The following is a 26,741-nucleotide window of genomic DNA, read 5'->3' as shown; positions in this document are numbered from 1 at the left end:
AGTCAAAGGTGGAAGTAGAGAGGTTAGTTGAGAGACTTTGTCAGTAAGACTGTAATCTTGGAGCAATTGGGGACACGGAGGCTTTACTTTTTTCTTAGAATGTCTTGGTAGTAGACATTCTTTAGTAACTCCCAATTCTTCTCCCCACTCCCATACTTGAAGTGGGTTCAGGAGGTAGAAGTTGCAGGTGATGCACCTTGGGGCTGAGAGAATGTGAATAAGAGGTTGGGAGACACCCAGGATTAGAGTTGCGCTCTTATCAGCATAAAACTTGGGAGTATGTGAATTAAGAGTCTTATTTTTGATTCAGAATCATATGGGCAGTGAGGTGATGATCTGCTATAACACTGTGCACACGATGGGCGTTCATTACTTGCTGCTTGTTTAGTTAATTGACCTTAATGTTAAATGATATTTTATGGCTTCTTTGGATTTCAGTTTGCTATATTTGCAGAAATTACATTTTTTATATTGTCATGAACTTTAGGCTGCATGGCACCATCTGCAGCATCTCATTTCTCTCTCAGCCCTGTAGACTTAAGAAACCATTTTTTTACCTTTCTCTTTACTTTGAATTCTTGTGTTTGGGGACAGACTAACAACGGGTCGCTTGCATTTCTTGTTTCGGTCTGTGGCTGGGGTTACCTGCTTAGCTCAGACCTCAGGTGCGTAAGGCTCCCTGCCCTGTGTCCTAACTCGTCCATCTGAGATGAAGTAAGTCATTTATGTATCTGCTGGGTTCTTCCAAGTCAAATTCTTGGCTCACCCCCCATAGTTATTTAATGCTCGGGAGGGAATGTTTTCCTTATGCCAACTCATTAGAAATATAAAGCTGGCATGATTTTTCCAGTTCAGCAAACCTCCAAAAATCTGCCTGCTTCAGAAGGGGAGCTTCATGGTTCTTGTGCATATGGCCAATTCTCATTTAAACGAGTCATTATCCTCAGAGCAGTTTGCCGTGAGCAGGGTTAATTTATAAAATCTCGACTCCTCATTCTCTATAGAAAGAAATTGAAGCTCTCCAAGCAAGGATGTCGGTGCTGGAAGCCAAAGATCAACAGCTGAGAAGGGAAATAGAGGAGAAAGAGCAACAACTCTGGTGGCAGGGCTGCGACCTGACCCCACTGGTGGGCCGGCTATCCCTGGGTCAGCTGCAGGAGGTCAGGAAGGCCTTGCAGGACACCCTGGCCTCCGCTGGTCAGATTCCCTTCCATGCAGAGCCACCGGAAACCATAAGGAGGTACTGGTGATTTCCTAACTGATTTTGGGCCACTCACCTCATTGGAATGATTTTGTCTGATGACTTTCATCTCTAAACATTTCATTGGAATGACCTGTTCATTGGAATGATTTTGTTCATTGGAATGATTTTGTCTGATGACTTTCATCTCTAAACATTTCCCGAACAGTCTGTATTTTTCAGTGGAAGCACCATTAGTGTTTTGGGTGGGAAAATTCTTCACGGTGTGGGGCAGTCCTGAGCATTACAAGTTATTTCACCTCCTGGCCACTCAACCCACTAAATGCCAGCACTCCTCCCCATTCCAATATGCACCCTCCCCATTTCCAAACACCCTCCCCATTTCTAAACACCCTCAGGACACCCTGTCTCCCTTTGAGAACTGTTGGAGTTCAATGGGCTAAAGATCTCTATGCCAACTTTTGCTGAGGATGATCATCTGGAGAGGGGTGAACTATGCCTCTCACTAAGGGAGGAGGTGAACCACTGAGAGAGGGATACCCAGTGACAAAGTTTCCATCTGGAAGAATGGATTGTTATTGGCAGCTAAAATGCACTGGGTGCTTACCATGTACCAGGCACTGTTATAAGCTGACTATGAGTTACTTCTGTTGTTATATTCATTTTACAGGTGAGGAAAAAAAAGTTTAAGAAGGTTATACTTTGCCCAAAGTCCTAATTAATAAGAGAAAAACCTGATATTTACACTCCTGTTGATTAATTCTGAAACCTGGATCTGCAGAAGTGAAGCATTTGAAAGAAGCCAGTGTAGAGCCAGCTGGCTCAACAGGTCAGAGAGATTGCTTGATCCAGTATTTTTAACTAACTGGACGTGATCCTGTTAACCTAATTTTTGCTATGAAGTATTGGTTGTCTTTCAGAAAATGCTGACTTAGGGAGAATATCCAGTAGGTATATTCAGCCAAATGAACCCATCTTACATTCGTCAATAGCTACCTTTGTTGTTCATGAGAATAGGCTCTTCTTAGGCCAGATGGGGAGAGTCAGACAAATTGTGAAACAGGAAAACCTTGAAGTCTTATAAAGAGAAGTTGCAGAGACTAGTATTGTTACAAAACCTGGAGAAACAGATCACTCAACATCACGACTGTTATCATCATCTATAAGGATTTTTGTAGAGGCCAGATACAAACTGAGGGTGCCATCTGTTTGTCATTTACTCAACTTGCTAACATGCAATTGCAAAGGGAAAGATATGCTTTGTTTCGTGGACAAAGACCCACGAGCTTGAAAAGAAACTTTCTGATAGCACGTGGCCCTTTCTGGATGTGTCACTGGTGGAGACTTACGTGCTTGCATGGAGGCCATCATTTCTGACTGTGGCTTGTTGGGAACTCCCTGGCCAATGTCAGAGACAGGCTGGAAGTAGAGGGCATGTGCTGGGGTCAAGGACACCCAATGATTTTAGGTTTGGGTGTGATAATAGAAATCAAAGAAGCCATTTGAATTTTCCAATGTCTGTGTTCTGGATCAAATAACTTAGCAGGAGGAGATGAAGTGTTTCCATCCCAGAGACATCATAGACACTTTTTGTGTGGAGCCAACAAAAATGGTTTTCTTCCAGTGAACAAAAGGAGAATGCTTTTTAAGCACTGGAGAATCAGAAGCTCCACCGTATGGAAGCTGACAGAGCAGGGGTGCATGAAAGGACAGGAACCAATTAAAAGATATGTTCATTTGAATTTCTTTCATCCCTGGGATTTCAACCCCTCTGCTTTAAAACAAGTTCCTTATTTTCTCCTGCAAGTCTTCCTTTGATGTGAGGGTCTTAGAAGTACCACTTTTACCCAGTGAGCTTGGTTCTCCTCCCACATGAAACCCATGGTTCTTGTTCCACCCCCTGCTGACTGCACTCCCATTCTCAGTAATAGGATTGTGATGTGGGGGTGGGGGAGAGAGGAGAGGTTAAAGATGGGGGACACAGTGTCCAAGGTTTTCTGTGGATCACATCCCGCCATGTGGGGCGTGAGGTTCCATCTATTTATTTGGCGTAAATTGAGGAGAATGGTGATTTGCAGCTCATCTCTCTCTAGCACCATTAGCTCAGCCTCCCCTGGCTTCTTGTTGGTTTTATGTGTCGGGAAAACCAGGGGAGGGCAGCCTGTGACCTCATGTGGCATGCATATGGCTAACTGCAAAGTGAGGGAGGAATAATTATGGTAATAATCACGGTGATGACGTGGAGGGCTGCCTAGGACGCTTTCTAACGTTCTTTAGAAACGCTTGACTGGCTTGTATTCATCTGGGGTTGAGTCCTTCATTCCTCAGCTCCTGGGATTTTTCATGCTTCATGTAAAATGTGTTCTGGCAGCTCACGGACGAATTGTTGCTTGTTGTGCATTTGGAAGAAACATGTCACATCTTTTTACAAACCATTGGCACAAAGTGTGAAACAAACTCAACCCCTGGTTACAGGAGGGCTGGCTGGGCCTTGGTTACAGGAGGGCTGGCTGGGCCCTGGTTACAGGACGGCTGGCTGGGCCCTGGTTACAGGACGGCTGGCTGGGCCTTGGTTGGAGAATCTGGGAGCCTTGCAGCAGGGCTGGGCTGGGGAGGCTGGTAGGTGGAGAGGAGCCAGGCCTTCTGTGGTGTCCATGCCCCCAACCACTAGCTAAACTGCCCGGGGCTCCCTGGCCAGGGGCAGTAATTATGCAGGGCGCTGCAGGCATCCTCATCACGCCTGTGCTCAGCTCCACACCATGCAGTCCCTGCTGATGTCAGGCCTCCTTGCAAGTGAGATTTGAAATAATGTAATTCACCAGCTCACAACTGAATGGGGAAAAAAAATCAGTAGTTCCTCTTTCCCCTCAGAAGCATATCATATTAGAGTGAGGAGACACTGAAACAACAAGGCCTGAATTGCAAAACTGATCCCGAATCTAGGATCATGGTAGAGATTCTCAAAGACGGTTGCCTGGAGGCAGCTGTGTGGGAGAGATCCCATTAATGCTCTGGCCCCGGGGTTAGTGTGAGGCAGCCACCAAACTGCAATAATGCAGAGGCTGCAGAGAAAATCCCTGCAGCATATCAGCAGCCTCCAAGCTGCTTTTCCATTTGTGAAGATTGTTGTTCTTTAATCTCCACTTCTGGGCTTTGTCTTTCTCTCTCCTCTGTCTTTGCCTTCTACCTGATTGGTTTGCCAAGGCAATGGCTTTATGGGACTGAGAGCATTAGAAATCATCTGGAGAAAGAGGAGAGCTTTGCATTTTTCCAGGAAACTCTGATTTTTTCCCCCTTTTTTTGGTAAGGACTTTTCTTTCTTTTTTAGAGATGGGGTTTCCCTCTGTCCCACAGGCTGGAGTGCAGCGGTATGATCATGGCTCATTACAGCCTTTTACTCCTGAGCTCAAGTGATCCTCCTGCCTCAGCCTTCCAAGTGCTAGGATTATAAGTGCATGTCGCCATGCCTGGCTAATTTTTTTTATTTTTTGTAGAGATGGGGGGGGGTCTTGCTGTGTTGCCAGGTTGGACTTGAACTCCTGGCCTCAAGTGATCTTTCTACCCCAGCCTCCTGGGTCACTGGGATTACAAGTTTTTTTTTTCCCCACTCCCACTTTTTAAGTAAAGTAGACATCTTGCTTTTCCCAGGAATTCATGAGGCAGATAAATATTTGCCAAGACAGCAAATGCAGTGAGACAGAAGTGTGTGAGCAATGCTGGCCAGATGGGTGCCTGGAGTGAGGCTTCCCTGCATAGGCGACATCTGCAGCGTTCAGGACCTCCCTGCAGGTTTGCCCTCTCCACTCAGATTTATCCTGTCTGTCCTTCTTAGTTAGTTTGGTGATGATACTCATACACTAATTTTAATATCTCTGTTATTTACAAACTGTCATACTTGCTTACAATAACCCTATAAAGTCTGTTGGGCAATATAATGTTTTTATGCCCATTTTGCAGATGAGGCTGCTGAGGGTCCAAGTTCACACAGCCGTAAAAGTGGTGCCCTCATGTCTTTGGCCAATTTTTAATGCAGAGGGAATCCAGAGATGGTTCACACTTATGGCCTGGGAGAGACCAGGCCTTGGACAGAGTGCTTAGTCAAGCAATGGAAAGAAGTCCAGCCCAGCAGAGCATGGGTCTGTAGGCCCAAGGACAAGAGAATGGATGTCCCTCCAGGCCAGGGATGGTTGTCTCTGTGCGCCTAGTGTTGCCTGATTGGATTGGAGCCAAGGGGTATCTAAAAATAGGCAGCCTGGGGAGAGCAAACAGGCAACTGTCTCAAGTCAGAGAGGTCTGTCAGACTTTCCAAAGAAAGAAATGTGAGAGGAAGAGAAACTGGAAAGCAAGGCCCTGCCCCAGGGCTGGAGGAACTGGTATTACTGTCTGTGAAAAGAGGGTTTGAACTGGATGATGTGGAAGGTCCTTTCTGGTTCTACAATACTTTGCACTTTAGGATTTTGTGAAATAAGTTAAAATAAACTGCCTAAAAATCCCTCATAATTCTATTCCTAGGAGCTCTATGTTAAGTTCCTCTTTGAAGTTCCCTGGGCAGGCTGTGACCATCCACAGGCCACGGTGCTCTAGCTGGCACTTTCCTAAGGGCTGGTCCCTAGAGCAGGGACCTGAGCAAACCTGCTTTCCAAGCATTGCTACTGCTGCTCAGAGCTTAGACCTCGCCTCGCCATTGTGTATCCTCCCATTTTCTTCTGGAAAGTCGTCATTACAGGCAATGTGAAAAGTTTACCAAATTATCATCTGGTAAAGGAGCAAGAGGGTTGGAAAAGAAGGAAGAAAATCCCCCCTATCTGGCTGGGTACAGATGCTGCTCACCAGGAAATGTAGGTTCCCAAGAAAACAGAACCCCCATTTCCAGTTTTCATTGTGTTGTAAATTAAAAATAAAATCTTAAGCCCCCAACCACTGAACGGATTCCCTCTTGGCCAAGGAGACCCCAGAGACTCCATACAAACTGAGTTCCCAGCCCCAATGGGCCAGGAGGTTGGATTTGCCTTGTTATAATCCCTCCCTTTTGTAGCTTAGACACAACAACTGACCAGCATCATTGCTAAAACGAGATCTTAAGAACTGACAGAACAGACTCTCGGTGGTAATGAGATACCAAATTATAAACAAGACCTAAGGCCATGCCAGGCAGAGATAAGTCACACACCCCTGCACCTAAAGAATAAACTACCTTCTAACTGCCACCTGGGTTTTCTTTTTCTCTAGCAGCTAAACAAGCACTGGCCTTGAGATGAGCTATCTTAAAACCACGGCATTCCTTCCACTGCCAGATGCTGACTGACTAACTCCCTGTTCCACCAGCCGTAACTGTAGCTTTCATTAGAAAAGATTCTGATTTCAGTAACTTTCTTCTGATACAAAGACCAACTGTGGACTGCTTCTGGCCTATTTACAGAGACACTTGAGTGCCTTTGTGTTCTGAAAGGACCTTTTACATAGAGGGCCTAATTGTAATACATGTAAATGTTAAGTCTCCACCCCAAGGTGAACGTAAGTTGTATATAACATGTGTGCTTATTCAGTATGCATGCATTAGGACCACCTTCATGAATATTCATAGCTCCTGCTATAACCTGTGGAATATGTGTACTTGGTCAACCTATTCTGCATAAATTCCTGTCTTACCTGTCCCTCCCTTAAAGTGCTTGCTATTGGCTTCTACTGGAGCCTATGCTTCCCAGCCTGTTAGAATGGCAACATTGCAGGCTTTAACCCCCTTATAAGAAATAAAGCTCTTCTTTCTAAATTGATAAATTGTGTGATTTTTAAGTTAACAGGATGTATTTGAGAAACTCAAGGGAGGAATTCTATTTTACTTGCAGATTTAAAAAAAGACTTTATTTTGTGCTACAGTAACATTTACCATGATTTTTGAATAACTTAGAACAAAGGAGGGTGAAAAAATGGATATGTATTTTATAATGTTGTATTTTAATATTTTACAAATTCTCTGTGCTTGTTTTCTTTAAGAAACTTACAACACGAGTCTATTATTCTTAGTATTGTTATTGTTTAGGTAGCTCTTTGGAGGCTTGTGATTTGTAGACTCACCCATTTCTCTTTTATATAATTTAGGCATTAGGTTAATTATTTTCAACTGGAGCCCCATGGATTATCAAAGATGGGAGATAGTCATCTTAAAATGATCATAGCTAGTTCTAATATTGCAGCTGCAAGTCAACTCTCACAAACATGAAAGCATGTGGCCTATTTTAAGTCTTTCTCCTAGTCAATTTCAATTTTTAGTTTCCATTATTATCACCTTGAGAACTGTTCTGTACTTAATTTCTTTGTAATTTACATGTCTTCTGCAATCTTCTGTTCCCTTTATCAAATTCTCTTATTCTTTCCTTTTTGTAAGCTGTATGTTACTTTTCCCTGCTTTAACTTTTCAGATGTTAATTTAGTAAGTCAGGCTAAACTCTTCTTCAGACCTTGAGCTGAAACTGGAAGAAGTGCAGAAGTTTTGGAATCTTCCAGCAGAAGGTAATTTAGCTCTGCTCAGAAAGACCCTTCTCCAGTGACTGCTGGGAATATCCCCAGGTTGGAAATGCCAGCTCATTGCTTGCTGAGAATTTAATCAGTTAAGAGCACATCTTTTTCAAGCTGTGGAAGGGTGATTAATCTACCCTGTGCTGGTAGCTAGGCTGCTAGGATGACTGAAACCAAAGTCAGACAGAACCTCTAGATTTCCTGTAGCTGCTTTCAGTGGGGGGGGTGCTGTGTCTTATATAGAGATCATTGTTAAACCTTCATCTTGACTTTCATTGTCGTTACTGTTTTGTACTTACTCTTTTGCAGATTTCCTTAGGTTCCTCTTTGAGTCATATTGATATTGGTGTTTGAATTCCTTATTCAGTTTCTCCTTTAGTCAACTGAATTTTTCTCCTACTGTTGGTTCATTTTGTTCACCAGTGGTCTATTTTTGCATTTTTTATCCAGTAAAGTATGTCCATCTTTAGTTTACCCACACAAACATTTTAGGAAATGAAATTGACAATATTCCCCAGTTTTAGGAATCAGGCTGATCTGTTGCTTTGTCAACAGATTTTGAGAGACGCTTGAGAGAAATGTAAGGTTAAAATTGTCTCTGCAAACTTGAGCTGTACATATGCTTATTCTTAGCCAGACGCCAGTTAATTAAAGACGATTCAGAAGAAGAGAATAAACCCACAGCAGAAAGTACAACGTTTTTGGCAAGCTTCACAGTTATGGAAAGTATAAATACTTAGAAATTTAGGAGAAGCAAGAACATATTTAAAAAATTAGTATTAAATATAAATGCAAATGACTAGGCACAGTGGCTCATGTCTGTAATCCCAGGACTTTGGGAGGCCGAGGTGGGAGAATCACTTGAGGTCAGGAGTTTCAGACCAACCTGGCCAACATGGCAAAACCCTGTCTCTACCAAAAAAAAAACAATAAAAAATTAGCCAGGTGTGGTGGCGCGTCTGTGTAGTTCCAGCTACTCGGGAGGCTGAGGTGGGAGAGTCACTTGAACATGGGAGGTGACGGTATCAGTGAGCGGAGATCATGTCACTGTAATCCAGCCTGGGTGACACAGCAAGACTGTCTCAACAAATAAAAATAAATATATATATAAAAAAAATAAATGCAAGCAGTTCTGGGTATTTATTTAGAATCTCAGTTGTTCCCATGGGAACAACTGGACATTCCTTATTAAATAATCAGAATAAAGGGAGGGTAGTAATTGAAATGGAAATATGAAGTTGCCTTTGGATCACTTAACAGAATAAGCCTGGATGTAGTATCGTTTTCCCCTTAGATTAAATTGTAGTATTTAATGGGCTGAACTCACATGAGTTTTGGAGGGGTAGGGAAAAGTTCTAGAGCCCAAGTACTGAAATCTTGTTTGAACATTTAAATACATCATGGTTATGAGAATAGTTGAAAATATGGAGCTGACTTGGTTACCAGTCTCCAAAAAATAAGAAGCTGGTAATTTATTTCCTTATTGTTGTAAAAAAGAATCGTTTAACAGCTTGTGAGGAAGGGGTAGAAAGGAGAATGGTTATAATCTGAACATAAGGCTGTTCATATTTCTGATTCCTGTTCTCATTTTTTCATTGTTAAACCACCAAAATCTCCTACAGACAAATGTCTGTAAGTCAAAATGTTTTTGGTGCATGAATTATAGTTTCAGTTTGGAATAAGATTGTTTGAGGCAATGAGAAAGATCTGGTTGAATTAACACTTGGAATATTTGGATAAGCCAAATAGCAAGTTCATCAGTTAAAAATAAAGCTGTGATTTTTTATGAAACTGGACTTCGATGCAAACTGTGATGCTGTGATGTCAGGCAGAGCTTCCCAGTAAGCATGGGGACCTGCAAGAGATGGCACAGGGTGAGGGTGTGAACGCGTGCGTGTGCTACCTTACTCATACCTGCCAGTTTGGAAAGTTCAGCAAATCCACTATTAGGGCTTACTCCTTTCCTCTGCTCACTGCCTTTGCATCAGCACCTCGATCACAGGAAATCTTTTCCAAGGAAAGATCAGAAATCCTTATGTTCATTTTTTTCCTCTCCCTCCGTTGTCCCTTATGATATGAGTTACATGGGTGTATCTTATTAAAAAGAGTTTATGGTCTTATAAAATGTAACATCAGCCAGGCACAGTGGCTCACGCCTGTAAGCCCGGCACTTTGGGATGCCGAGGTGGGCAGATCCCAAGGTCAGGAGTTTGAGACCAGCTTGACCAACATGGTGAAACCCCCTCTCTAATAAAAATGCAAAAGTTATCTGGGCATGGTGGTGTGTGCCTATAATCCCAGCCACTCAGGAGGCTGAGGCAGGAGAATCGCTTGAACCCGGGAGGTGGAGGTTGCAGTGAGCTGAGATTGCACCACTGCACTCCAGCCTGGGTGACAGGGTGAGATTCTGTCTCAAAAAACAAACAAACAAACAAAAAAACCAAAAAAGTGACACCTTATTTTCAGTTTGCTGAGTTATTTGGAGAAGTTTTACTGTACCAAAAGGACTCAGAATAATGGAGTGTGGCACCCTAGTTGAAGACAAAGGATCCTTGAAATTCAGAGAGATAGGGAGAATGTGAGTCATGATGTGATGTATACTCAGAAAAGGAATCAAAGAACTAAATGTTCAAGTATTTCCCTAGCCTAGTTTTCTTTGATTCTTTTACTTAATGTCCTTTGCCTGGGCGAGAAAAACTCTAAATATATTTATTCCACCCGTGTTAAAAATTTATGTGCCTGATTTTGGTCCGATTACTCTAAAATATTTTCTTACCATAATACAGGTATGGTATATGTCTGCATGATTTATTAAATGGTCTTTCTATACTTCATTCCTCCCATGATCCTCAAAAGATGAGCTAGTTGGTGAGCATGAAGGTGAGTGTCTGTTTTGAGTCCAGCAAACTCTCTGACTTCAGCCACCACTGAACTGGAAAGAGGTAACATGCTTTGCCAAAGGTGGCAAGGATGGCCAGCAGAGGTCCTGGTGCTCTTACCTCTCAGTTCAAATCTCTCTCCACCGCACCACACTGGCTTTCCCAGAAGTAAAGGTCTCAGATAACCAGCTTGAGTCATTTTTATAAATAGCCATATAGAATGGCTTGCTTCTGATGAATTTATGTACCCTGTTGTGCCTTTACAAGATCATCCGAAGTCTAGAGGAATTCATGGCATTTGTGCCTCTGTGCTCCATGAATGTCTGATGGGTGCCATGTGACATTATCAGCTGTGAGGATAGAAGGGTCTAAGGAAGGATAAAGACCAAGTAGATAAACCTGAAGTTCCTAAAGCTGTTTCCACGTCATTTTGTTTTCCATTTGTCCTCTGACAGAAGGTGAGGGGCAAAGTTGTTAATGTCAATGGGTTTGTGTGTATTGTGTGTGTGTGTTATTTTATTTTATTTTATTTATTTATTTATTTATTTATTTATTTATTTATTTACATAAGGTCTTGCTTTGCCACCCAGGCTGGAGTGCAGTGGTGCGATCATAGCTCACTGTAGCCTCAGCCTCCTGGGCTCAAGGAATCCTCCCACCTCAGCTTCCCGAGTAGCTGGGATCACAGACACGTGCCACCATGCTTGGCTAATTTTTGTATTATTATTATTATTATTATTTTTTGGTAGAGACGGGGTTTCACCATGTTATCCAAGCTGGTCATGAACGCCTGTGCTCAAGTGATCTGCCCATCTTGGCCTCCCAAAGTGCATGGATTACAGGTGTGACCCACTATACCTGGCTGTGTGAGTGTGTTTTAATTGAAGACCCAAGTGGTGCCTAGGCTAAGATAGCTGTCATTTTGTTCTTTCCATCATTTGTGGTTTGCTTTAGTAATAATCTCTCATTCTTAAACTGATTTTTACAGAACAGGAAATGGGATGGGATAGGGAATAGAGGGAGAGGGAGAGGGTAGAGAGAAGGATGTTCAGAGATGAAACTGATATTCCTCATCTCCTGTAGCTTTTTGCTAAAGGGGAACTTCAGCATAAAGCCACATATACACAGGCAGGAAGATGAGCGGACAGCTGTCTGCAGGGAGCAGACCCTTTGCACAGTTAGCTTCCGAGCTGAAAAACACGTCCCTCACTTATTGTAAAAAAATGACATGTATCTCCTGTATATTTCTGTCTGTATTATCTATTACATTTCTAATATCGAATGTATCTTTATTATCTATTATATTTCTGTCTAATCTAATATATCCTGTATATTTCTGTCTCTATTACTCTATTATAGAGTAAAAAAAGACACGTCTCCTGTATATTTCTGTTTCTGTTATCAATGTTATCTGGTACTTTATAAAACCTATGTGGTTTTTAGATTCTCTAAATATCTATAAATAAAAAAGGCTAGTAAAAGATTTTTGAGTGATAGAGCAGTGAAAGAATATGGGATAGTAGACCTGGAAGGATTTTAGAAATAATTGAGTTCAACTTCCTCATTTTGCAGCTGAGAAAATGGAGCCCCAGATGAAAGTGACTTGTTCAAAGTCTTGCAGAAAGTTAGTGGGGTAGTGGTGTCATTCTCTGAGTGTCGTTAATATTCTTTTTCTGCAGAGGTCCAGGTAAGAACAGGAACAGAGTTTGTTCTTCAAAGGCTCATCTTTGGGGTAGGTGTGTGGTTGTCACCCTGGGAGTGCCTCTGATGCTGAGAGCCAAGGCTTTACCTCCAGTGCCAGGTGCTAAGGTGGTCATGGCTGGGTTACTGGTGGTACGAGGAACTGGTAATAAACTACCAAAGACTGCATGGAATGAGAGGTGGTTTCTCTAGGATATAACATTAAAGGGGTCTATCCAGGCCTGCCTGACATTGTGTCCCAGAGTAAGGGGTCAAATGGAACTTCCCACCTTGTCTTCCTACCCTTGCACCTGTCCCACACCATGATAGGTTTTATATGGGGACCTAGCCTGTATGTCCAGGTAATATCTACACCCTTCAAAATAGCCTGTGCTCGACTACCGCTTGGGCCTAGAGGTATGTCCACTGCACTGCAGTCCACCCTTGCAAGCAGTGCCCTGAGAAGAACCCTGGCAGGATGCAGGCTCCTGGCTCTTCAGGAAGGCACTTCTGGTCTTGGCTGCCTGAACCAGCTTTGGGTGGCATGTACCTTTGGTGCCCCCATTTACCCTTCCCCTCAAGGGTAAGGAGGATCAGGACAGAGCCCTCTAATGTGGCAGAGAACAAGGGAGGAGTTCTTTTGCCTGGATTTAAGGAGAGTATTGGAAGTATTACAGAGAGAGGGTGTGGATTCAAGTATGTTATAAGGCTCTTGAGATAGGCTTCCCTAAGGGACAGGATCTGGAGAAACCGAGTAAATAGTTGTTAGTTGCTATTAGATCGGGGCGTGGGATTCTCTAACCAAATAGATGCCCAATGCAGCTGTCTTAGTCCATTTTGTTACTGCAGACTGAGTGATTTATAAAGAGAGAAGATTTATTTCTTACACTTCTGGAGGCTTGGAAGTCCGAGGCTGAGGGGGCTGCATCTGGCAAGGACCTTCTTACTGCATCATCCCATGGCAGGAAGCAGAAGGGCAAGAGAGATCGAGAGAGAGAGAGAGAGAGAGAGAGAGAACACGTGTGTGAGAGAGAGCAGGGGAGACAGAGAGAAAGAGAGAGAGACAGAGACAGAGAAGGGGAGGGGACCAAACTCACCCTTTTATCAGGAACCCACTCCCCCAATAACGATATCAATCCATTCATGAGGGCAGACTCCTGGTAACCTAAACATTTCTTAAAGGTCCTACCTCTCAACATGGTTGCCTTGGGAATTTAGTTTCCAACACATGAATTCTGGAGGACACATTGACATGATAGCAGTAGCTATAAGTTTTTGAGAAAGATGAGCGAGATGCTCTAAGCACAATCACTCTGAATTTTTGGAGCCATCTTCTGACCTTGGCAGCATGTTGGCAGTGAGGACTCATTTGGCACTTTGCTAGAGGCAGGCTCCCAGATGAGACCACCGGTGCCGTTTGCCCAGGCCTACACCTTGCTTCCAGACTTCTAGCTCTTACCATTCTAAGAGGCAGGAATGAGTGGCCCTCCACATGTCTTCCTTTCCATGCCAGCCTGTGTTAGTATAAAGTAGCACCACAGCCACCTGGCTTAAATACAGAAATTTATCATGTCTAGAAGTCCAAGATTGGCCGGGTGCAGTGGCCCATGCCTATAATCCCAACAGTTTGGAAGGCCGAGGTGGGTGGATCACTTGAGGTCAGGAGTTTGAGACCAGCCTGGCTAATATGGTGAAACACCATTTCTACTAAAAATACCAAAAAAATTAGCCGAGTGTTCTGGCACAGGCCTGTAATCCCACCTACTTGGGAGGCTGAGGCAGGAGAATCGCTTGAACCCAAAAAGTGGAGGTTGCAGTGAGTTGAGATCATACCACTGCACTCCAGCCTGGGAGTCAGAGTGAGACTCCATCTCGAAAAAATAAAAAATAAAAAAAAAGTCCAAGAATCAAGGTGTCAGCAGGGTTGCTTTCTTCTGGGGACTGTCGGGGAAGGATCTGCATCTCTCCTTGGCTTGCAGATGATCATTTTCTCCCTGTGCCTTTTCGTATCATCTTCCCTCGATGCGTGTCTCTGAATCCACATTTCCCCTTTTATAAGGACACCAGTCATGTCAGAGTATGGTTGATCTTAACTCAAAGTACATTTGCAATGACCCTGTTTCCAACTGCATTCAACATTCGGAGGTATGGATGGTCAGGACATCAACATACGAATTTTGTGGACAACACAATTTCAACATGTAACTTCAAAGTACATTTGCAAATGACCTATTTCAACTGCAGTGCAGTCACATTCTGAGGTATGGAGGTCAGGACATCAACATACAAATTTTGTGGACAACACAATTCAACATGTAATATAGCCCATGAAAGGAAACTCTCCAACAGAGATAAACCGAGATAAATAAGACTTCTGAGAGATGGAATTTTGAAAGAAGAGAGGATATCTGATGAGTTGACTCGAAGTTTTTAACCTCTTCTTTCTCTGTCATGCAAAGCTGCACCCCAGCCATATAGTCAAGAGCAGCTGCAGCCTTTAATCCCTCCCTGATCCTGAGGGGCAGTGGTGGGAAGTGGGGATAAAGATGGAGCCACTCACCATCCTGTGGTTTGAGTGTGCCTCTAACAGAGGTGAGGATGCTTCCGCCCCACCCTACCCCACCCCACTTATTTCTTAGAGAGAAGGCAAGAATGTGAGTATTATACATTAATCAAATATTTATTAGGTACACACTGTGTGCCAAGCACTTCAAGTACTTCTCCAAAGATCCTTGCCCACGTGGAATTCTTTTTCTAGTGGGAAAAGGCAGAAATAAATAACAAACATAATAAATAAGTTACAGGTAGGTTAGTAGAAAATGAACATGACTTGGGGGTTGGGGCGGAAGACGAGTGGATGTGAAATTTACAGCTGTTGATGGAGTAGTCAGGCCAGCCTCACTGAGAGTGTCAGAGGTGAGCAAGGACTTGCAGGTGGGAGGGAGTCGGCCCATTATATATGCTGGGGCAGAAGGTCAAGGCAGTGGAGCCTTAACCAGCCACAGCAGATTTGAGGAGCTGTCAGGAGGCCTCTGTGGCCAGGGTGGAGCAAGCAAAGAAGGGAGTTGTAGGAGAGGAGGTAAGAGACGTGATGAGAGATGGGCCATATAGGTCCTTGCAGACGTGGCTCGACCCAGGTGTGATGGAGCAGGGTTTTGGGCTGAATAGTGGCATTTTATTTGACATACTTGTGAAGGCTCACCCTGGCTGTATCTCAAGAACAGACTGTGGAGCAGTGAGGGTAAATGCAGAAGAACTGTTCTGAGACTGTTGCAGCATTTCAGAGGAGAGGTGCCTGTGGCTTGGAGCAGAGTGGTAGAAGTAGAGACAGTTCTTTGGTCGGATCAGTTATCTTTAGAATAGTTTCTCATTCCCAAGTCATTAACCCAAATTGCCTGGCTGTATCCTGCTGTATAAATGTCTCATTCTGGCCCTTGACCAAGTCTTGGCTTGTATTATCTAGATTAGTGACTGTTATTGACTTAAATTCCATTTGCCCTTCTAATTATGGCTGAAAAGCAATCTGTCCCTCCCCAGATTGAATTTTATTCCTTATATTTTGACATCAGTGATTGTATTATGTTTGTGATATTGCAGGAGTATTGAAGGGAGCCCTTTTTTGTTTCTAATGAATCATTTTTAAATAATAAGTTTTAAATCATAATCTATAATCATTTTTAAAAATCAAAGACATTCTCACATCACATTTTCTTAGAGCCACCATTCATAATACTTAGCTCCTAAACTGCAAACAAGAATGATAATGTTCTACACACATTTATTGTTGTAGCAGCCCGCAGTCTCACAGTTGGGCAGATTGAAAAGAAACTGTCAGTCTGAAGGAAGCAAGAGTTGCTGTGTTTTCTGTTGGACCTGCTGCTGCTGCTACATGGAGTAGCAACTATTTTTACCTGGATCGTGAAGCACCAGTGTACGGTGCCCTAATACTACATATAACTCATCATATCATGAGAAATGGAAAATTCCACATGCACGAGTCTGCTAGGGCTGTCGTAATAAAGTACCATGGACAGGGTGGCTTAGACAACAGAAATTTGTTTTCTCACTATTCTGATGGCTGAATGTCTAAAATCAAGGTGTCGGCGGGGCTGGTTTCTTCTGAGGCTCCTCTCCCTGACTTGCAGACAGCTGTTTTCTCTTTTGTCCTCAGATGGTCTTCCCTCCACGTGTGTCTGTCTCCACATCTCTCTTTTTTTTTTTTTGAGGCAGAGTCTGGCTCTGTAGCCCAGGCTGGAGTGCAGTGGTGTGATCTCAGCTGACTGCAAGCTTGGCCTCCTGGGTTCACGCCATTCTCCTGCCTCAGCCTCCCAAGTAGCTGGGACTACAGGCGCCCGCCACCACACCCAGCTAATTTTTTATATTTTTAGTAGAGACAGGGTTTCACCATGTTAGCCAAGATGGTCTAGATCTCCTGACCTCGTGATCTACCCACCTCGACCTCCCAAAGTGCTGGGATTACAGGTGTGAGCCTCCACACCCGGCCCTCCACATCTCTTCTTATAATGATACCAGTCATATTGGATTGGTATCCAAATAAAGTCACCCTAATGACTTTGTTTTAAATTTGTTACCTATTGAAAAGCCCTACCTCCAAACACCATCACATTCTTAGGTACTGGGGATTCGGACTCTAACCTGTGAATTTTGGGGGACACAACTCAACCAGTGACAGGCACCTTTGCATTTAATTTCCTTTTGCTACAGTCATCACCCCCAGGACCATCTGCTACTGATGTATGTTCTGTGCAGCACATTCATGTCAGTAGTCTCAATTTTTCTAAGGTTTCATTTGTTGAGGGTGAAATTTGGTCATATGATTGGAACACCAGTTTGTGAGTAAAGAATAATGTGTATTTACAAATCATGATATTGATTATATTGTACATTTAACAAAATTCTAAAGTAGAATTCCAAAAATTTGTCTGGATGATGACAGTTCATTTTAAATAGGTACACAGCTTCTGGGAGCGGTAGTTAGTATTGTTCAGTAGTTAGGAGAGCAGATAGTTAGACTGCTTGGGTTACCATTTAATCTCCCATAATTACCAACTGGTTACCCCTGGGAAAGTTACTTAAATCTGTCTTAGTCTCTTTGATTAAATTTTCTTGTCTTACAATGTAGATGATTATAGTTTCTACTTCATAGAGTTATAATAAGAATTTAAAATGCTCATCTGCATAAAGAATTTGGGAGAGTGTCTGGTACATAGTAAGTGTTCAATAAACGTTGGACTCTATTATTTCCGGGGCAGCCACTTTGAATGAAGATACTCATTTGGGTAAATTAGGTCTGGTGTGTTTCTGAAAACATATTTGCTAATTTGTGTGGACAAATTATGTGTTTCTAGGATAAGGCATAATTTCATCTGAGAGGATAGTTCATATTTGTTATGAATAATATGCAAGTTTTTTAAAAAGTGGGGATTGGTTATACTCATTTAAAGTACACGGAATTCTTGCTTATCAACATTGAACTGGTCTTATTTTCTGGTTTTCAGTTTGTATTCCTGCTCCTGGAATTATGGTTTGGGGACCACAGTGTGATGGTAGCAGCAATGTGTGTGTGTTTGGGGAGCTAAAGTGACATCTTTGTACCCTAGGCCAGACACCCCTCTTCAATAAAAGCAGATTCCCTGTTATCTGTATTATATTTTATAGTGCTGGGTAAACTTTGGTTTGAGAGAATTCTTCTATTATAAATAGCCTGTAACCCACTAGCATAGTATATAGATTACTCATATCGTCTGCTCCCCCACAATTGCTTTTATTCTGTATATACGCCAGGGATACAACTAATGTTAATAGTAGCCTGAGCAAAACATAGTTGGGAAGGTAAATCTGTTGCAAAAAGGAATATAGCATAAATTAAATATAAATCAAATTAAATATAAAACAATGCATTTAATTATCTGCATCACTGCCTCCTTCCTCTAAAATGATATCTAAGAGGAGACTAATTTTCTTTCTGGGATAGGGCCAGATCTGAGCCCAGACGAGTGAACTGTGTCAACCCCTGGAAAGATGGTGCTTGACCTACTTTTTATGTGATATGTTGGGCATTAGCTAACAGCGCGGCCGTTTTGGTCAGCTAAAATTTCAGTATCAGTAAGAGGATCTGCTACTTATCTGAATTGTGAATGCATGAGCTAGTCTGTGTGTGTGGTTGGGAACATCTACTTATAATATACTATTAAATGCTCACATAGGTTCAATGATGTGGTGAACCATTTACTAAAAATTTATTTGTTGAATAGACTCTCACGAGCTCAGCAAGGGAAAGTGCATTTCTGCTCAAGGAAGGTTTTCAGTTTGGACAGCAGGCATTAGCCATCCAAAGCTGGTGCTGCTGTTAGAATCAGAGGAAGAAGCAGACCGGGTCCATGTTGGATGCCCTCTGTTCTTCTCTCCCCACCACCCTAAGTGGTTTCATCTGCCCCAGTCTCCATGTCTGTGTGACACTCTGCCTTACATTCTCTCAAAAGATCCAGTCCCCAGCCAGCCAGAGTCTAGAATTCTCCAGGCAGGCTTCCAAAGGCTGTTTTCCTCTGTTCCCACTGAGTACACTAATTTCTGTCAGATGGCAACTCCTGAATTCTGAAGAGTCTGGTGTCACATGCTCCACCTCTGTCAACCCTCACTTCCTCCTTTTGGGCTGATCTCAGCTGGACTGGAAAACCCTCCTCTGTTGAAAGTAGGTCTCAAGTGGTAATGACTGATTAGTATGGACCCGCACCAGTTCCCAGGTATTTACAATTGAAACAAGTTTGCTTATACTCAGAAATGACAAATTGGTGGATATGATAACATCAAAAAATAGTTCTTATGGTTGAAGAGCAAACAAACAAAAATTAGCAAATTGGCAGCTTAGCTCTAATACTTGGCAACCCCTGGTATAAGATTTCCTGACACCCTGCACCCTTTCCCTTCCCCTCCCCACACATACCCCAAAAACCTTGACCTTTCCTTTTGCAGGTCATCATTTAATCAAGTAATCACTCCTCTTCTGGCATCTATTACATTTTTCTGGCATATCTAGCAGCAATAAGTGGTTGTGGGCAGGAACCATGTCTTCATGCTCTAAGTTCCTAACTTGCTGGATAGATATTTGAAGAATGGATGAGTTCATGAATGCATGAAAGAATGGAAAACTCTAGAATGGATGTTCTCACTGCTCTGAGCATCCACGTAATCCAGTCCTGTTCCTCCCTCCCCTTTCTGACCTGTATCACTCTGCGGGGCCCGTGCGCCCCCCGCCTGGCTGACACTGCTGAAGGGAACTGCCTGGCTTTGTCACATCCAGACTTTCTTCCTCCAAATCGTCTCTCATAGTGCCACCCAAATAGTTTTCTAAAAAATGAAAACATTGTTTTCATGTTGCTCTCTTGCTAAAAAATGGAATGATTTCTTATTGCTTGAGGGATAAAACTCAAAACTCCTTAGTCCGTCATTTAATACTGACTAAAGCTTGCCCTTGGTATTTCTTTAAAATTATTTTAATTGTAAATATTTCAAACATATTTAAAAATACAACACTCATTTACCCACCACTACAATTAAACAAATAGTAGAATTTACCCCATATTTACTTTGATTTTCTTTCCCTAACTAAATAAATTTATTTTATTTTATTTTTTGGAGATGGAGTTTCACTCTATCGCCCAGGCTGGAGGAGTGCAGTGGCATGATCTCGGCTCACACCAAGCAGTTCTCCTGGGTTCAAGCAATTCTCCTGCCTCAGCCTCCCAAGTAACTGGGACTACAGGTGCATGCCACCACGCCTGGCTAATTTTTGTATTTTAGTAGAGATGGGGTTTCACCATATTGGCCAGGCTGGTCTCGAGCTCCTGACCACAGGTGATCCCCCTACCTTGGCCTCCCAAAGTGCTGGGATTACAGGCATGAGCCACTGAGCCCGGCCCCTAACTAAATAAATAAGCAAACATTGTAGATACAGATAGGCCTCACCCCATCCTTCCCTCTCCTTTCCTACCAGAAATAGTCATTTCCCTGTTTAACTTTATCTTTCACAAGTCACCTGTGAGAACCATTTGGTCCAGTTTGATTTATCTTCTTGCTAGAATTTCATTCTCCTTTTTTTTGTTGTTGTTGTTTTGTTTTTCCCATTGAGGCCCAGTTCCCTTTTCACCTCTTCCAGTAAGCTTTCCCACCAGTCTCCTAGTTCTAAATTGCTCCAAAAGTTATTGTCTCCATTGCTCAAGGCAGACAATATTCTGCCTGGTGACAGCTTTTATGTAGCAGTTTTCTCCTAGTATTGATTTTCTATTCCCCTTATAGTAATTTTTTCCTCTTGCTTTCTATTATAGCGAATCGCATGCATGTGTTTCTTCTCCACTAGGTAACAACCTTCATAATAAGATCTGACTCTTAATTGCATTGGTTCATTCATTCTACAGATATTGACTGAGGGCTGACTAACAAGCTCCAGGAATTGTTTAAGCAATTGGGATGCAGGAATGAACGCAACAGACAGTCACTGCCTTCGTGGAACTTAAGTTCCAGTGGGAGAGAGAGAAATTACATGAATAAATAAATATGTCAAGGTGAAAAGTGCTAAGGAGAAAAGAGAAGCAGGAGAAGCCTAATGGGTGCTATCTCAGACCTACTTTAAATATATGTCTCTCCTTTATGCTGTACTTCAGTGCTCAATGCAGAGGGCACTGGGTACATACTTGCTGAATTGCATGGTCTACCCAAATAGATACTATTTGATTCCCTGCTAGGGGACACTACTCAGCATACACCTTCCTTCTGGGAAGGTGGTTATAGGAATGCAGATTTTAATCCTTTGCTGCCAGGAGCACACCTTGGCTGTTCTTCCCGTTATCAGTAGATGTATACTCTGGGCATGATAAAATTGTAATACTAGCTTTAGTAAGGCATAATAAGGGAGGAAAGGTCTGCTTCCTAGCGCCATATTTATTCCATAGTCAAATGGAACCAATTTGGCATCATCTTTTCTCCTGCACTTTTTCATCCATCAGACCAGTGGAAGGTTCACTTTTTGCAGTATTCCTAACTGTAGTGGTATTGAATTGTGGTTACCAAGAAGACCAATCTCCTCTTTTTAATTCTTCCAGCCTCCAGGAAAGAATAAAATCCCTCAACTTGTCACTTAAAGAAATCACTACTAAGGTAAGTACCTTTATACTCCCATTTTCCAAAGAAGCCTATGAAGTTTTCCTTTGACTTGATCTTACGTCTAGATCATAGGATACCTAGCTTCTGCAAAAACACGTAGACTTTGTCAAGCTATTTTGCAGTCCCAATGATGAGTTAAAAGAGCCAGGAGAGAGTGCTTCTGTCAATAGTGGAGGTCTCGACTTGTGGACACCCCAGAAATGGACTGGTTTGGCCTTTGCTACAAAAGAAGCTGTCAATTTAGGGACTGAAAAAGGACTGCCGCTATGCATATTGAAAGCCTTTGCTTAAAGATAGATGCATTCGGGGCCAGGTGCGGTGGCTCACGCCTGTAATCCCAACACTTTGGGAGGCTGAGGCAGGCGGATCACCTGAGTTCAAGAGTTCGAGACCAGCCTGACCAACATCATGAAACCCCATCTCTCCTAAAAATACAAAAATCAGCTGGGCATGGTGGCGGGTGCCTGTAATCCCAGCTACTCAGGAGGCCAAAGTAGGAGAATCACTTTAACCCGGCTGGTGGAGGTTGCAGTGAGCCGAGGTTGCACCATTGCATTCCAGCCTGGGAGACAGAGCGAGACTCCATCTCAAAGAAAAAAAAATTGCTTTCAGGATGGTAGTAACTTGAGAAATTAATTACTTTTCTTCCCAGGAGGGCAATGTCTAGTTTCCTCACAAATGAAACAGTCGGTGACTGTTTTTTGTTCTTTAAAGCTTTTCAGTTGGCTTGACAATCATTTTGCTTACTTTATACATCGTTTATACTGCCATAGCAAGACCTTGGTTTGTGTACAGACAGAATACGTCTTCATTATTCCCTGAGAGCACGGTCAATTAATTTAAATAGTCAATGTCCTCATTAGTTAGGATAACCACAGTTTACAAAACAAAAGCCCTTCTCATATATATTTATACCTGGCCAAGTTATTGACAGACTGAGAAAGAGGATCAATTACTCTGTGAATTATGACTAAATGTTGTGGCAGAGAACTGGGTATGAATCATTCATTATTTGCAGTAGGTCTGGGAACCAGGGGTGGTTGTACGATGGTCGAAATGTAAAAAGGACAGCTTGCTGAGCAGAGAGCAACGCAGCCAAGAGCCTGTTGGCCTGGAAGGACTCTCTTCCGGTCTCTGTGCCCAGGGAAAGAAAGTCTTGGACCCCAGATCAGGAAACACGCCAAGGGATCACCACAGCTAAGCCAAAATCAGGGATGTGTTGTTGGCAAAAATGTCTGGAGTTACTCTGTGCATTTTCTCCGTTTCTGTATCTAATTTATTTCTGAAAACAACACCCAGTGATTTTGCTAAAGGTCACAGAGCCGCAGGTTTGATGGGTAATTATAACTTGCATACAAAGAGAGTTTCCTGTTAGGAACAAGTGGTGCCCATAAGACAGCATCGGAACCAGGGACCCAGAAATGCTTGAATTCTGCTCTGCTCACCCAAAGGCTCTGTCACCCAGGCTGGAGTGTAATGGTGGGATCACAGCTCACTGCAGCCTTGATCTCCTGGGCTCAGGTAATCCTTCTGCCTCAGCCTCCCAAGTAGCTGGAACTACAGACATATGCTGCCTTGCCCAGCTAAATTTGTTTGAGTTTTAGTAGAGACCAGGTTTTGCTAGGTTGCTCAGGCTGGTCTTGAACTTCTGAGCTCAAGCGATCCTCCTGCCTCAGTCTGTCAAAATTGGGATTTCAGGCAAGAACCACCGCACCTGGCCTCTCTTACATTTTCTACTGTTTATCAGGTGCATCCTGATTTATACGTAGAATTAAAAGATAGGAGGACTGTCTTGGGTCTGAGTTCATTGACTATCTTCAGAACATGCTGTATAGGTAATATGAATGCATCTGTACACCAACACTGAGGATACAGGTGTGCCTATTATATAATGCAGATGGTGCTTATATGTGTGTGTTTATGACACTGTGTATTGTGGATACACACATATACTGTTATGTACTCAGTATTAGGATTTGTTGAAAATCTCAAACTACTATTAAAGATCTTAGATTTTCTCAAATATCAAAAATGGTTTGCTTTGTTTGCATACAGTCTTACTCCATTTGAGTTGTTATAACAAAGTACCATAGACGGGGTGGCTTATAAACAACAGAAATTTAATTCCCATCGCTTTGAAGACTGGAAGTCTGAGATCAGGGTTCCAGCATGGCTAAGTTCTGGTGAGAGGCCCTCTTCCAGGCTGCAGACGATTGACTTCTCGTTGTATTCCCTCATGGAAGAAAGAGGGCAGGGCAGGGTCTCGGGCTTCTTTAGAAGAGTACTAACCCTTCATGGGGGCCCCACCTTCATGATCTGATCACCTCCCAAAGGCCCCACCTCCTAATGCCATCACCTTGGGAGTTAGAATTTCAACCTGTGAATTCTGGGGGGACAAAAACATTTCCAACCATTGCATATACCTTCTCTAATACATTTAAAACACTTTATAATTACTTTGCTTTTCCATCAAATTAAGGAACTCATGTCTTTGATTTTAAAATGTGAACATAAAAGTTCCATTTGATAATGAGTGTGCAATTTTATTTGTAAATAAAAAGGATACACAGGTTTTCTGGGGATGTGTATGTGTGTGTGCAGAGTTGGATAGGTATGTGTGCACAGACATGAATGTATGTGTGTGTGCTGTGGGCAGGGGCTATATTAGTCCACAGAGAATTAAAACAAAACTGTCCAGTCACACAAACCACCTTTCTCTTTACTTTAAACTAGATTAACTAGTGACCGTGAGCTAAAGGTCTCAGATTGACATAGCTTTCTTTCTCTAGTGTGTTAGACACACACACACACACACACACATACCCCTACCTGATATTCTTTAGATTCCTGTCTCAGAAAGAAATGAAACCTTCCTTGCACTCATTGCATTTCTTAAACTCTTATGGGTTACCCAAACCAAAGGTAATTAAGGGATAAATGAGATGGAAGAAACAGTTGGAAATAAATGGGATATCTGGAGATTGGTAGATATTAGATTACATCCAGCAGAGCCTGAAAGAGTGAACATTGCAATTTAATAAGAAGATTCAGAAAGATTGTTTTGTATTAATATTGACAGCTTGAAGGATAGATTGCTCAACAAAGGAGAAACTGACCCAATTATGATTAACAGATACTGTTCACTAAAATCAGAAATATTGGACATAGATTGGATGAGACATAAGAATTATGGCTGGTGTTACAGAGTTAATGGAAATGTCCTCAGACCTCAGATGACATTATTAAATGGATACGTTGGGATGTGCTAGTCATCTGGGTTTGAGCCAAACTAAGACTTGGTGCTGGGGGAAGGGATACCTTCCTTTTAACTCTGGTTCTGACATCCTGAAAAGTCTTAAGACATTGAAAGGGTCTCGGAATTAATTACTTTGGACATGTGGATGCCCAACACCACCAGTGCAGGCTTTGGTTTAGAGGCTACCAAACTGTCGTCTTCATCCAGAGAATGATTTTATCAAAAGATGTTGGAAAATTATAGCCACTGAATAGAACATATGGAAGTCCACGAGAGAAACAGTGGAGTATTTTAGGCAGGATGGATGAGGTCTGCTTTGACTCTAAAAATAATCTCAATTCAAACTGATATAAGAAAACATTTAAAGTTGATGGTATCCAACAAACCCTAGATTCTTCTGGGAAATTAAATTTTTCTAGGTAGCTCATTAATCTGAGTCTAGATATCGTTGGCATATGAAAAGTCTTGAGACTGCTGAAAGGGTTCAAAAAGGGAAAAAATGTGATGTTTTAGCCTCCAACAAAATAAAAGATAACCTAAAGACATTTGGAAAAGAAATTAAGATTTAAGATTTTGCTATTTTGAAAACCAAAGAAAAAACTGTAGGATGTGTTTGGAATGTCATGGGAAAATACATGATAAAACCCTCAAACTCACTGAGAGTGACTTGTCTATTTTTCAAATCTGACTTGCCAGCAAGTATCTATCTGCCTTCAAAGTTTCCCTAAACAGTGTTTATTAATACTAGTAATTAAATTTAGCTTGCAGCTTTGACCTTCATCTCAGTGGCCATATCTTTATTCACTGCATCCCATGTGCCAGGCACAGAGCGAAGTCCCTGCTCACGTAGAGCTCGTATCCCAGCAGACAGACAATGTGGAAACAAAGGAATAGAAGTACATAGTGTGTCATCTGAGCGGAAGCTGTGGAAAAACATCAAGCGGAGGGAGGGCCAAGGGAGGTTGCTATTTTGGGTGGGTAATCAGCAAGGCCTTTCCTCCCAGGCAGGGACTGAGCAGAGTCCCGAAGGGTATGAGTGAGCCAAACCACCTGGGGCTACGAAAGTGATGCAGACAGGAGGATTCAGCAAAGGTCTGGAGAAGGCAGGAGGCAGGAGTGATGCAATTATGTTAACTTGTGGTTGCTCTCTGTTGGATTAGCTCCTATCGGTTTTGTAATTGAGTGTGGGTGATGGGCATATGCTTGGAATACACCATTGCTCACTTTATTTTTGTTCTTTTTCTTCCATTTCTCTCCTTCCCTTCCCTTTCCTTCCTTCCTTCCCTTTTTCCCTGTTTCTTCCTCCCTCCCTCCCTTTCTTCCTTCTCCCTTCCTCGCTTGCTTCTTCTCTCCCTCCCTTCTTTTCTTTTCCGTCCCTCCCTGACTTCCTTCCTCCCTCCCTCCCTCCCTTCCTTCCTTCCTTCCTTCCTTCCTTCCTTCCTTCCTAACTCCCTCCCTCCCTCCCTCCCTTTCTTCTTTGCCTTTCTTTTTCCATTTCTTGCTTTTTGAGCATTATCCTCCAATTACTCTTCATCAACCCTTTTAATTACTTACAAACCCAGAAATCTCTGACCTGGCTGTTCTACTGCCTTCTGATTTTTGGCTGAATAAATGATGATTCCTGGCCATTTCTCTCCCCCTAGGTGTGTATGAGTGAGAAATTCTGCAGCACCCTGAGGAAGAAAGTTAACGATATTGAAACCCAACTACCAGCCTTGCTTGAAGCCAAAATGCATGCCATATCAGGTAACTGGCAGTGTAGGAGATGTTGAAGCTGTCCAACTAAAATAATGACAGCCACCAGCGCACCGTGTTTTGCCCTCGATGAACATTCCACGGTTGTTATGTCATTCTCAGACATCTGAAAGCTTTTATGGGGAGTTTCACTAATGTACACATAATATAGCACAAGTTGTTTATCTGAGTACCGTATTTGGGACTTTCAGTTCCTGTTTCTTGAAGAGTTTAGAGACTGAATGTACTCTGTGTGCCATATGATTCTAGCAGATGTGTATGTAGCATTGTGTAT

The 26,741-nt window shown here is 42.6% G+C and overlaps 1 protein-coding gene across 1 annotated transcript in view; it reads left to right on the top strand.

Moving 5' to 3' along the window:
• The window catches only part of LOC108531499 (disrupted in schizophrenia 1 protein), a 279,299-nt gene that overhangs the window by 25,633 nt on the left and 226,925 nt on the right, over positions 1 to 26,741 (top strand). Inside the window, exons 4-6 of the mRNA XM_017874999.1 lie at positions 1,005 to 1,240; positions 21,396 to 21,450; positions 26,356 to 26,458. Of these exons, the coding sequence (XP_017730488.1) occupies positions 1,005 to 1,240; positions 21,396 to 21,450; positions 26,356 to 26,458 (394 nt within the window). The remainder of the gene's footprint in view (positions 1 to 1,004; positions 1,241 to 21,395; positions 21,451 to 26,355; positions 26,459 to 26,741) is intronic.

This window comes from Rhinopithecus bieti, unplaced genomic scaffold, assembly GCF_001698545.2.
Source record: "Rhinopithecus bieti isolate Rb0 unplaced genomic scaffold, ASM169854v2 scaffold_9670, whole genome shotgun sequence".
NCBI lineage: Eukaryota > Metazoa > Chordata > Mammalia > Primates > Cercopithecidae > Rhinopithecus > Rhinopithecus bieti.
This window is presented reverse-complemented; position numbering and strand designations above follow the sequence as displayed.